This window comes from Coptis chinensis, chromosome 1 (genome assembly GCF_015680905.1).
Source record: "Coptis chinensis isolate HL-2020 chromosome 1, ASM1568090v1, whole genome shotgun sequence".
Taxonomy (NCBI): domain Eukaryota; kingdom Viridiplantae; phylum Streptophyta; class Magnoliopsida; order Ranunculales; family Ranunculaceae; genus Coptis; species Coptis chinensis.
In genome coordinates this window covers 7,527,654-7,540,889 of record NC_141456.1, presented here as the reverse complement: position 1 = coordinate 7,540,889, position 13,236 = coordinate 7,527,654, and the positions used below count along the sequence as shown (strand labels likewise).

General features: G+C 35.2%; 2 protein-coding genes across 2 annotated transcripts; one reads left to right on the top strand and one right to left on the bottom strand.

Moving 5' to 3' along the window:
* Positions 1-1,469: 1,469 nt before the first annotated feature.
* On the bottom strand, positions 1,470-2,614 carry LOC147521806 (dof zinc finger protein DOF5.4-like). Its single transcript, XM_086588575.1, has one exon. The coding sequence runs from the start codon at positions 2,470-2,472 to the stop codon at positions 1,627-1,629; it is 846 nt and encodes a 281-aa protein (XP_086444701.1). The 5' UTR covers positions 2,473-2,614; the 3' UTR covers positions 1,470-1,626.
* A 7,295-nt stretch (positions 2,615-9,909) lies between these two features.
* LOC147521805 (uncharacterized) lies at positions 9,910-12,937 on the top strand. The gene is made up of 6 exons (XM_086588550.1): positions 9,910-10,337; positions 10,404-10,504; positions 10,704-10,801; positions 11,527-11,729; positions 12,202-12,242; positions 12,447-12,937. Exons 1-6 carry the CDS (start codon positions 9,986-9,988, stop codon positions 12,480-12,482), a joined length of 831 nt encoding a protein of 276 aa, XP_086444676.1. The 5' UTR covers positions 9,910-9,985; the 3' UTR covers positions 12,483-12,937.
* The last annotated feature ends 299 nt before the right edge of the window (positions 12,938-13,236 follow it).

Genomic DNA, 13,236 nt, shown 5'->3' with positions numbered 1-13,236 from the left:
TGAAGCCTTTTACGGTATATCTTTTAGATATTTTGTAATTTTGTACAAAATATATATTTTCCTGATTTTCCATAAAAGTGAAACTAGCCAGCGTGTGGAAATGTGCATTAGTGGTATAATAGGGTTGGTAAGGAGTACGCAACCGTGCAGCAAAGATTATAGCGCCATCAACATCACGTAAGTATGAAAGCCTAACAGCAACAGCATGCGCACATGCCGTGGGGCGGTGGAGGACTAAAAGGAAGAGTTGTCTTCTTCATGAGCCCTCAATGACACGTCGTACCACTATGGGGTGCACTTCAACATCACATTTTTGAGTCAGGACAAACCGACTCTACCTTCGCAGTCAGGCATTATAAAATGACTCCTTGAGAATAAAGACGGACCCCTCTCTCGTTGACGACAAAGCCACATGGGTATTGTGGATGCTATTCCTATTGGCTTCTATAGTACTATCTACATCTTCCACCCCCCTCCAAAGGAATAAGGATAGCCAACATTCTACAATTAATACAATTGTTATTTAGGTTTTCAGAAGCTGCTCATATTCTTCTTTTTACGATGATATGGATTTTTTTTATTCGTCTAATCGTATTAAGGATGATTGATATTTTTATATCAAAATAGTTCATCTGTTTATGACTTGAGGATGTAAACCTAGTTGGTCTTATTAGATGTCTTGCCAGCCACCGAAGCAAGTACAGAACATGGAGAAATAAGTGAAAATTTAGCACAAATCTTGCACTATTTTTTGGTATGGAGACTGGGTGTATTTTTTTTTGGTATGGAGACTGGGTATACTTTTCTCATCAGTCACATTTCATAGTGGGTGAATAGATCATCTATCCTGTGGTGAATGCACAAATGTATAATTATCAACTATCAAGTTGATCAACGCTTTGCCATTTTTTTTTCCTTTTAATTTTCATAGCACTAGGTGTGGAACTTTTGTGCGTCACATTCGACTACGCATTTCATTCATACCAATACATGTCATCCATTTTCCTACGGTGTGTCACATCGCACTGAGAAAGCATGAACAAAACAAATCTTAGCTGACAGATAACACTATCACTCCTATCTTTTATGCCTTGCTTGAAAGTTGGAACAACGATTACTAGTCGCCGCTCTTACAAAGTTCAATGAAGGTAGCAGTTATAGACGTGCTATCATGTCGATTGAAACGATGACACAGAGAATCAGAAGCGGATTTGACTGACGTATAAAACATCCAAGTAAATCACTATTTAACTAACCATAGCAACTCACATGCCTCATCAAACCGACACTCTTAAGTCTCTACTGTATAACAAATTAACAACCCTAATCCAAAATTTATCTCTTAGTTTTCTTAATATAGAAGAGGGTGGATGCTTTGTATGAGCGAAAAAAAAAAAAAAACTAATGAAACAGCGACAGATATGAACGAATGAGTAAAGATTACAGACCACAAAATGAAGAAAATAAAAGAAGAAGCAAAAAGATTAGTTTGCGAGTTAGTTAAACTTGAGATGAACGAACACCATTATCAAACACAAACAACACCAAAATCAAAAAAACAAAGTAAAAAAAATTTACATACAATTCCTTTTGTAAATTTTGGCGCAAATGATAAAAATGTATTTATTATGGGAGGTAAAGATGTTGATCATTCTCATTCCATTGATTTTGAGTCCAATATCCTCCTTGATCAACGGTGTTAGCCAAATCAAACAACCCCTGATCTCCATTACTCTGCCAATCTAACGCCGTTAATTCCCCGTTACTAGTCCTGCTTTGATCAATACACCCCGCCGTTAATTCTTGCATCTTCATTTCTTCCACCATGCTCGCCATCTTTTGCTCCATTTCCTGTTGTTGATGATTACCATTATATCGATATGTCGAAATATCCGAAAAATTATACGGGTTTCCAACATTCATCAAACTCGTAAAACTTCCGTTTTCCGCCGCGAAAATCCCAGAACTTTGGTTCTCGAGATTTTCCAACATCTCGAAATTTGCAGCTGCTGGTGTAGCAGTAGGTTGTTGATTCATAAAAAGTCTTGAATCAGAAAAATTTATTAAACTAGGAACATCACTAGAACTAGTAATAGTAGCAGCAGCTTCATTATTCACTGTTGTTGTTGTTGTTGTTGTAGCAGTGAGACTAGAACTTTCACTACTTGAATGTGAATTATTCGATGATCTTCGTTCTTTCTCCGAAGACGACTTGTGTTTCGATCTTTTAGCTTTTCGACAACCACCACCCACTGGTACGTTCCTTAGAACACCACCTTTTGTCCAGTAACGACGACAACTTTTACAAAAGTGTCGAGGCTGAGACAGATTGTAGTTGTTGTAGTAACAGAACTTTGTGTTGAGTGAATCACAACGTGGACATTTTAATGCTTGGTTTGGAAATGGTCGTAGTCTTCTATCTCCAAAGAATCTTCCTCCTCCACCCTGCGGCATCGATCTAAACTCTTGCATTCTGAAACACTCTCAACAACAATTTTATCAGGTATACAATAATAATGCCAAATATTACCACTGTATTTCAAACTCTCTAATGAAACATGCACCACTCAGCCAAAGTGCATCATGTCTAGAGCCTAGAGGTGTAGGAACTTTTTGGACAATGGGAAAACTGATCACCTAGAAACTAATAATCAAATATGAAATCCCAAGGAAACCAAACCAATTTCCTGGGGTTCAACTTGAAATCACTCACTCTTTGTCTCTCTTCTTTGTTTTTTGAACAAGTTCACATCCATATACACTTAACTCTCGGAAATATCCTCTTTTTTTTTAAAAAAAAAATGAGTCAGTCTTAAATACTAAAAGGTCCCTACTGATGTTTGTAAATGACCGTACCCGCGTTATCTAGTTTATGATTAAAATGTCCACTATATCCTCAAACTGTGTATCGTAATGGGAACAAGTATAGGGATGTCGTAGTCATTTGGAATTCATTTTATCCTTTTGTGGCCGTACATCTGTGGCAGAAGACTACCCGTTTATTTTATCCACGTGGACGGTGAAGAGCTGAGGTTTCTGACATCCAGAAATCCTGCTGTCGGCCACCTGCTCAGCGAGTGTTGAGTAGCGAGTGGTTTTGAGGAAGACACGTTGAAGAGTTTAATTGGTTGGAAGTGTTCAATGATTGTTAGCAGCAGTTTGTTACTGTACGGCAAAACGGAACCAGGCCTCAATTACTACTAACTCTGAACTTTTTCTGTCGCAGTGGTATGTATGTGTGTACCTTGACATAACTCTGCCACGTTTGCAGGTTCTGACCAACTCTTTATCCTAGTTTGTCTGTGAAATTGCTGTATTGTCCTTCTTTCATTCATTTTAAAATTTTAAATTTTTATAACCGGTACTTCTTGACTTCTTGATGAAGTGAGCCCACTACATCTCATCAGTTTTGCTGATCGATTGGGTACTGGTAGATATCGATCTACCTTACCTAGAAAAGAAATGAACTAGACCATCCAGAATTTAATGTATTCGGTACGGTTTGTGACTATGAGAGCATCTCCAATTGGGGTGTAAAGAGTATAAAGGGTAAAGTTTAACTCTAAATGCCAAAAAAACTCTTTCTAATGGGGTTGTATATCGTAGGTAATATCTTATTAGTCAATAGATGGGGTGGAAAATTCTTCATTCAGCTATTAGTTAATTCTTCATTTATAGTAACGCGTATGTAACTTAAGAACTCGAACGTCATTTCAACTGATGTTTTAAGTTTTATTTTTCTGTTTGCGACGGTCGAAGTCCATGCTTAGTGAATTATAACTTTTGATTGTTGTATGAAAGTGGACTATTATTTGTTTTAAGCCTTTGCGATAGACCAAGCCCGTCATTTTTCATTATTTTGAATGGTCTATAACAGTTTAAATTCGTTGTTATCTCTTTTTACACATTTGTCTCCACCTACTATTGGAAGAGCCACAAGTAGTAAATATATACTTTATGTATTTGGGAGTTAGATTGATTGTATAATTCTAATGGCGCCTATGTGGAGGTGAATTTTTACATTCTCTATTGAAAATGTCCCTAGAGCAAATCCAATGGAAGGCTATATGGATTGCTAAAGGCAAATATAGCACCCCAACCACAAAAATGTCATTCCAATGGTGTTGCTAAAAGTGGAAGGAATCAAAATCCAGCCAAAATTAAGACCTTTGTTAACAGCTGCCATAATAAGTTCGGGAGACGGACGTCATAGTTCTGGATTAGGTGTGTTAAATTTAAATTCGGCACTCAAGAAAATCAGATCGTCAAAAAAAAATTCAACTTAAATTACAAAATAATTGACGGACGGCAGAAACTATGTCATCCATATCATTTAGCACTTTAAAACAGAAAACACGATTGGATTTGTTTTTTGATTTTGGGGTGTCAAATTTGATTTGGCAAGCTAAAAAACCTATATGACACTTTTTAGCATTCCAATTTAGCAACTCTCTATTGGACTTGTTCTTAAAATCATTCCTCGTGGTTAGCAACTTAGCATAGTTTTTCATTTCTTAATAATCCGTAATAATATGGCGCTATATGGTCTGTATATTATTTTCTTATTAATTATATGGCACGAAGGAATATGAATGTTTACTTGATTTGGATGGAGTTAAAAGGTTACATATGTCAATGTCGTCCAACAATCTTTCACTCTCTTTCCTCCTTGGAAAAGCCAGTTCAATATCATTTATTGCTCTGTATGGTTCAATTTATTTTGTCAAATTGGATTTATCAAATATAAACATCTTGTGAGTAAAATTATGATAGTTTTATACATAGTTCATAGTTTGGGATTTCAGAATTATCAAGAATTCTGACAAATCCAAAAACCAAAATTTATAATATTTCAACTCATATTATATTTAAAATTTAAACAAATTTCAAAATTATCAATATTTCAATTTTATACTGTTTAAAAAAAAAAAATCAAAATATTAAGTAGAATTCTGATATTCCGTTTGGAATAATAAACACTGGCAGTTCGGAATAATGAACACTGGCGTTATATAATATATTAAGTTATGAATCCATATCTATTCCACTGGGGTGTTGGTTAGAACATGATACACTATGTATTCTTTCTGTACTTCACAATTCACATAGAATTAAAAAAACGCGCTATCAATGGAATCTGAAGTTTAAATTATAAAAGGCGTCCGACTCAGATTATCTAGTCTCTTACTATAGTGGGTCGTATAGTTCAAAATGCAGAATTTGGCATAAGAAGTCGGTATTTGGCAATTTCAAGGCTTGAAAATTATGAGTTTATGACACAACAAAATCCCAGCTTTTAGACTCTGTCTACTGTTACTGAAAGAGAGAGATTTCGCAGTCCATTGTATTATGATTTGTGAATTTGTGGAACAACTTTAGGGTCGCACGTTCACTGCACTGTTGCACATCCACACTCAAATCAGAAGAATAGCTCCAGCAAAACGTAACAACTAGTTTCAAATGTAAGAACAGTAAAGCTGTCGTGGAAGTGTCAAACTTGTAGTGCACAATTGCAAAATGACACGAAATGAAATATGATGGATTGAGTAGACATGCAATGGAAACACATTGCGTGAAGCACACATGGGCATTGTGGGGTTCCCAAATTAGAATTCTGATATTTGTCCACATCTCTTATTCTGTATCCCTCTTATTTAATCGATTTGATCTTTGTCCATACTCTGAAAATCGGGTTGAAATTAACTTAAAATTTAGACTGAACACATCTTTCTCAATCTCTAAGATTAGGAAAGATATTGTGTTGTTTTTTTTTGGTAAAGTATATTGTGTTGTGAGTATTGTTTGTTTGGGACTTCTTTGGGTGGTATGTAAGTGGATGTCGTTGTTATACTGCCACCAAACTTATGGGCTTAAAACGTCCTTCACCTTAAGGTCCAGTCGGTTGGAATGGGGACATCCTTACTATTCGGGTCCCACTATTTTTATTCCCCACCGAGTGTTCATTTCATGGGGTCGATTTTGGAAGAATTTCTTCGCAATTTCACAATGGACTGTGTAATCTTGGCCCTTTACTTGAGAAACATCTTCACACTGATACTACTACAGACACACGGTAGACACTAGACAGTACACACTATAGCATTAGTACTACACTAGTACTGCACAAGCATTAAGAAGGCAAAGGACGTGTAATGTTGGTTTTTTAAAACTTGGAATAGATTTTAACTAATAGACGTCCATTTCGCTCCAAATGTCAAATTCAACATTTCGGCTTTTCAAAGATTTCACTCGAAACATACAGTATACACTTATACACCAACGGTCTTTATGTTGGCAACTTTGGTAATATTTTAGGGGTTTTGACCTGTCAATGATTTTGGTAGTTCTGAAATTCTTAGCTATTGGTTAGGGTAGATATGAATCGTTACGAGAAATGCTGATTACTAAGTAGAACGAAAACACCACTTTAATGTGTGTCGAGCATAGTATAAAATATCATGATAAAAGTGTTTATCGATACTCAATTTTTTAATATATATTGTAGATATATTTCTTTTTTTAGAGATATTTTACATTGTTTGATATATAAATATTATAAATATATTTAAAATATCATAGATATTGTGGATAATTTTTTATATATCATGATATATTATTTATATTTATTTAAAATATAATAGTAAATATTAAATAAATTTATTATCTAAACAAAATATCTCAAAATATCATAATATATCTTAAAATATCAAAAATATTATTGACATATCATCGATATTTACAATTGTATATAATTCTAAACTTATTGTGATATTTATATATTTTTTACTAAAATTTCAATATTTGTCGTGATATTTCACGATATATTGTACCATAGTGTTGAGTATCATGGACTGTCAAAGTATGGCGCTTGTCACCATCAAAATTAGTATGCAGCTTATTGCTCGGTTGACTGACTTCAATTCGAACGAATGATCATAAAATTTTGGTCATAACTACGACGAATTAACCCATTTGCCTAAATTATAGGAGATACAGGCATACAGCTCGGAGGAAAGTTTCACATGTGGAGCAAGTGCAACTCATCAACGTAATTTCTTTGAAGCTTGCTTCTTCGAAAATTCTTAATTCTGAGCTAGCTTTATGCTGACACCTATACATTTGACAGTTATAGTTAGCCAAATATATAGTTCATCCATGAATATGGTAGTGACTAGTGATCAAATATATGAACAAGGGATGAACGGGTCGGATTTAAATGAGTGTAACATGACATGATATTTTGATATTATTGTGCGCCAGGGCAACATCAAATGGGTGCGTTGATCATAAGAGTCCAATTCATAATCGTTACAAACTATGGTATAAACAATTTATTGTGATGTTGAAATGAACATGTGAGATCCATAATGAGAAGCTTATTGGCTTCATCAGTAGTACCACCAATATATAAGATTGGACCACATTTTAGTACAGCAGTTGTCATTGCTCAAACTACACCAAGAAACGAATTTGGAGGTTTGCTATTATTGTTAATCATTTTCTTACATATTGTATCTCTGATCATGCTCTCTTCAAATCAAAGCATATGATCTTATTATATTAATAAATTTGTTTATATGGTATGAAAACATGATTTTGTGTCAAGAATGTTTCTGATCACTTTCTGGATTAGGCGAGGATTTTGGTAGCATGTGGTCCATTCTTTGTCTTAGTCATTGCTGTGTGAGTTGGATCACTTGAGAACGAAGTTCCGATGTGGAGCTTTTGGCATTTAATTCTCTAAAACCTACCATGTTTTGGTGTTCTTGAACTGTTTGTAGTTATAGCACGCATACTCAAACACACACCACTTAACTTCTATGGGTACAGATTAAGACCCATTATTTATTAGCGAGTGATCGTGCTATCAGAAACTTGCTTGCATTCATGCAAGTGGGGTTCCCATTATCTGGTTGCATATTTCACCTTCGTGTGGAGGGAATTGAAGCAATCCTCTCGTACACATAACTACAGAGAGTCTTCCAAAAGTCAAATCCGCATGGACACACTCGTATAGTTGCATTTAGGTTTCAGTCTTCAGGGGTCGGGTTCAAAGAGTATGCATATGAGTATATGACTGAACAATGACTGTGTGTGACTGAGCATGCACCATTCTAATTTCTGTATATATTTGAGATTGTACTATGCTTTGGTATTTTACTCCTCTTTGTACTCAATCCAATCGATTACTTTGAAGTTTGGGTATTATAATTTTACATTAACTTCTCCTTCAGTTTAATTTATGAATTTCTTGTCTTCGAAGATATACTTAGTCAAAACAGTAAATCTAGATAACAAAATTATGATCATCAAATGACCTATGTAGCAAGGCTCTTTTATATACGGGACCATTTTATTTTTATTCACTGACGATCTACTTACGAAATGGAATTTCTTCGTCAAATATTAATATTTACATCATCTGTTTTAATCTACATTATTTGATTCAATTAGGAACCGGTTGTTGATCTTTCCTCCGCAAGACCACAACAATAGTATATAGATGGAAAGAAAGAAAACATATTCTTCTTTGAAGTCAAATGACAACGTGTAGTTTATATTTGTTTGGATGCCCACCAGGAGATAACTACACTTGTATGGTTCATTGCATTCCGAATGGGATTACATATATTGCATTTTGAACCTGTCTTTTGGTCTTCGATATCAATGGCCAAGATAATGTTGTCCAGATTTATAAAGGTCCAATAGAGATAGGCTAGTATCAAGAAATCCTTGGACACATCTCATTCTTATGGCCCATCCACACATGCTACCAACAATGCAAACGTAGTTTTCTTTGGTTTCCATTTGAAGCATTGGATGTTAACAGAACTCGACCAACTAAGTCTTTTCAGTCACATCTTAAAGATATATATGTAAAAACAAATGAACCCTCGAGAACAATTATAGGCTTTCACTACACTACTCACTAAAGTATGTGTTCAGGCTGCCGTTAACAAACAATGAGTTATCTTACTAAACAAAATCACCGGACCAATAAAGATCATATTCGTCAATGATCATGTTTCACAATCCAATTATCATCATGGTCATGATTTTTGGTGCCAGATCCTAACAACAAGAAAGTAGATTTAAAAAAAAAAAAAAAAAAAAGGTCGAATTTCTTTAAGGATAGAACTAGAAAGTAGGCCTCCGACCCAATTGAGTAGGCTCTTGCTAATGGTACGAAAAAGGCCCGCCCAACAACAATTATTATCAGTGTAAATTGAATAGGCCTCTTAAAAACAAGTTAACGAACTCAATATCTTTAGGGCCTTTACAAGTTTTAGATTAGCTTAGTTTTTTCTATATATGATCTCTTAACTAATTTAAACATTGTCACAAAAAAATATTCAAATTTAAAATTTGTAACCCCATTAAATGTACTCGACAAATTAAGAATTGTAAATTGTTAATTTTAACGATTATTGATATTATATTTGACAAGTTTAGAAAATTTTTATTATTAATTTTGATTTTTAGGAGATCATATATACAAAAAGTTAAGTTAATTTAAAACTTTTAAATGTCCTAACAATTTTGAGTTTGTTTGCATGTTTTATTAACATGTCTCAAGAACCCCTCTCTTTCTTATATGATCAACTGTAGCGTTCAGTACATTTAATTTACACACACACACAAAAAAAAGAAAAAAAAGAAAAGGTTAAACACAATCCCAATTACTGTTTGAAAACGACTCAAAGTGCGTGATCAAAACCTAAAAATCCTTAGAACTTCCATAGAAGTTGAGGGTGTGTTAGATGGTCACACTTACGGCCCAGTATGCAGGGGCGAAACCAAGAATTTAGGTGGGTGGGGCAACTTTAGGATATAGTCTTATTAGAAGTTAGAAGCCCAACCGAACCCAAAACGGCGGCCTATGATATTAGGCCACATCTCCATCAACAGGAAAGTCGTTGTTGATTCTAATTTATTCTTCACCTGCAAATGAAAAATTGAAGTTTGATTAGAATTTTTTTTAAAAATGGATTTCTGGGCAAGAGCACGAAATTTCGCAGAAGAAACAGCGAAAAGATCCCATGAATTCACAATAAACGGATCTTCCAAAATCTCGGACATAGTTTCAGAAACAGCTAAAAAATCAAAAGAAATCGCAGCAAAAAAAGCAGATGAGATCAAGATGGAAGCTTTAAAAAGAGCTGAACAGATTAAATCTCTTGCTGAAAACATCTCAGCACCTCAAATCCCCTTGGTTGATTCTTCCGCTAATTCGGCCCCGTCGGATGCTGAGCTGGACGCGTTTGGTGTTACTGATGATTTGAGAGAGTTTGTCAAAGGGATTACTCACAGCACTTTTCAAGATTTCCCTATTCAAGGTAAAAAAATTTGTTATTCAATGGCCAATGTTGATATTGATACAATTAATGTCCTCTTGTCTACAGATGGACCAGAGATATCTGAAATTCCTACACTTTCAAATGTGCGGCAGGATCTCACAGAGTGGCAAGAGAGGCATGCCACTCTAGTTCTCTTGACTGTCAAGGTACTCCCAATTTTTTACATTTATTAGGTTTTAGCTATTACCTACACCATTATATTATTAGGGACTGTTTCATTTATCCAAATTGTCTAGTTATCATATAGCATCATAGGGTATCCACATCACTATTAACTCACTATGTTTAGTAAGCTGAGTTCCCTGTGAATGCATTTTGGATGAAATTTCTTTTGAGCTGTTGCAGGAAATTTCGAGTTTAAGGTACCAGTTATGTCCACGACATATGAAAGAAAGAAAATTCTGGAAGATATATTTCATACTTGTGAACACTCATGTTGCTCCGTAAGTACTTGCTCTTTTAGTCAGGATTCTCTACCTGACTTCTTCTTCTTCACTCACTCTTTTGGTACTCTCGTTTCCTCTTAAAACCACGGATGCAATACACTGTTGATTATGCTGTTACGAAACTTGGTTTTTTGAAGAAAACCCGTCTATGGTTGAGCTTGTAATATGTAATGTGAAGGCTTTAATGGAGGCCTGGGTATCTCATGCTAATGTTAAGGGACTTCTGTTTTGATGATCTCATGATGGGATGTGACTGTATTATTTTCTTTAATTGTGTCTATGTAATGCTGTCTGGGCATTGTATTGTGACTATCTCTGTCACTCTACGCTTCAATAATGAAAAAACAATTATCGACCAAAAAAAATAAAAAATAAGCTGTTTTATATGTTCAGAAACGTACATGAAATATTTTTTGCTATATATTAGATGATGATTTAGATCCTACTTTACACGTCCTTCCATTCAACCATGTGTGAGTCCTGCAGTTATAAGTCGGGGAATGCCTTTGTATAAGCTTTTTCCAAATAGGTTATTTAAGTACTTGCTTGCATAGATATGAAGGTTTTGGTAATATTAGATTTTCTATGTCTGACGTATCGACGAAGTTGTTTCTAATCAAGTTTATTTCAAATAAAAAATGGTTCTTATCAAGTGACAAGTTCTTGCCTTCTATCATCAGTGAGATTCAAGATGTAAACTTCTACTTTTTGGCTCTAATTAGGTATGAGAAACGATATATGGAGGAAAAGTTGAAGTCAGCAGAGAAAGAGAAAGATGATGAACTCAAGGAAAATCCACCAGTTGGGACTTCATCTAAACCAGAGTCGACACCAACAATCCGGCCCAAGACATCAACATCATCTGCTGAACAAGATTTGGATGTCTTTCTCTTGGGAGATCTTGGTAGCAGTGATGAGGGTCCAGGTATTCTAGACAATATTCATTTGAGTAACTCTTGGTTTTCAATTCACTGTGAGGAATATTTACACCAGTTGGTTGGTGATCCATTGATGTGTTAGCCAGTTCCCACTTCTAAATTCATGGTACTGTTCCACCACTTGGTGTTAGTGAGAATAAGGGCTTAGAGCACAGCAAACTGTTGGTCGTACATGGTTGCCCCAGTATTTAGCTTGTCAAGCTTGGAGTGAGGTAGGATAGGCTTTTGCATTACCCACAAGTCGAGCCTTCCATAGAAAAAAAAAAAAAGAAGGGGGAGAGAGTGGGTAGGTTAAATTTATAGAATATTTACCAATTAAAAAGAGAAGAAAAATTGGCACTATCCATTGTCGTGATATGTGAAGCTTGGTTTGGAGGAGGTCTAGCTCATCTTTATTCCAGACTAATAGCATTTCACCATGTTATCTGATACTGATTTTGATGCTGATGTGTCTTCCAGATGATGCTGACGGTGGCTTTGATGATGATTTTGACAACTCGGTAAGTATATATTTCCATTAAATTTCGGGATTTCTTTTTCCTCGCATAATCCTAAGTTACCCTCATTTTGGTCCAACGAGGCAACGATACAAATATTTAAACCTACAGCAGTAGTTGGTCGTGGCATCTGCTAAAATATTATTTTTTGTGTGTATGGGTAGGATTGGTATTAACTAATTTTTTGTGCTCTCGATGTATATTCAGGATGATGAAGATGAGAAACAGCTGAAGAAAAAGTAGCTGACAAAGTTAGCCTGGCTTGTGACTGGTATAAAAAGAATGTTCGAAGCAGAAAAGTAAATTTCCTTTTGTCCATAAAGTATATGGAATTATGACTGGGGTGATGCAAGTGGTTACAGCAGGGTTCATTGTTCAGGATCCTCAGGATTGCAGCTGTGTTTTCTAGATCAGATTACTGAAGAATGCAACTTCTTATTTCATCTATGCAAGTTTCTTGACTCTCAATTCATGATAGTGCCCGTGATTCTATGCAAGTTACTTGACGCTCATCAGTTATTGTTGTTTCATCTAAGTAAATGTACTGTAATACATTGTACTGTAATACATTGTGCTAGTTATATAAAGTCTGTATCAAAGGATTTCAATTTGGATTATGGAACTGCAAAGGGGGCATTTGGTGGCCAGTAAAAATATGTTTCATTTGAAATTAAACCATATCCAATCTAATTTTGTGATTTTGTGTTCCAGGGGTTCTTCTCCTTCCCTGTTCTGCCTCTAATTTCCTCTAGTTATAGTTGTTATTCTGAGAGTTACTATGAATCTATACTAATGCTGTAAATTCGTACCTGCAATATACGAAAAATGCTGTGCTTGGTATGTGATTCTGGGAAGCAACATTCACGAAAACATAATGAAATAGTATAATGGGATTTAGAACTACTGTGAACAACTGGAAGTCCAAGTGTGAAAGTAATAGTTGTTTGGCAGAGTCGCAGAGTAAATGTGATTCTACACAATTACTCCCACATTCCAC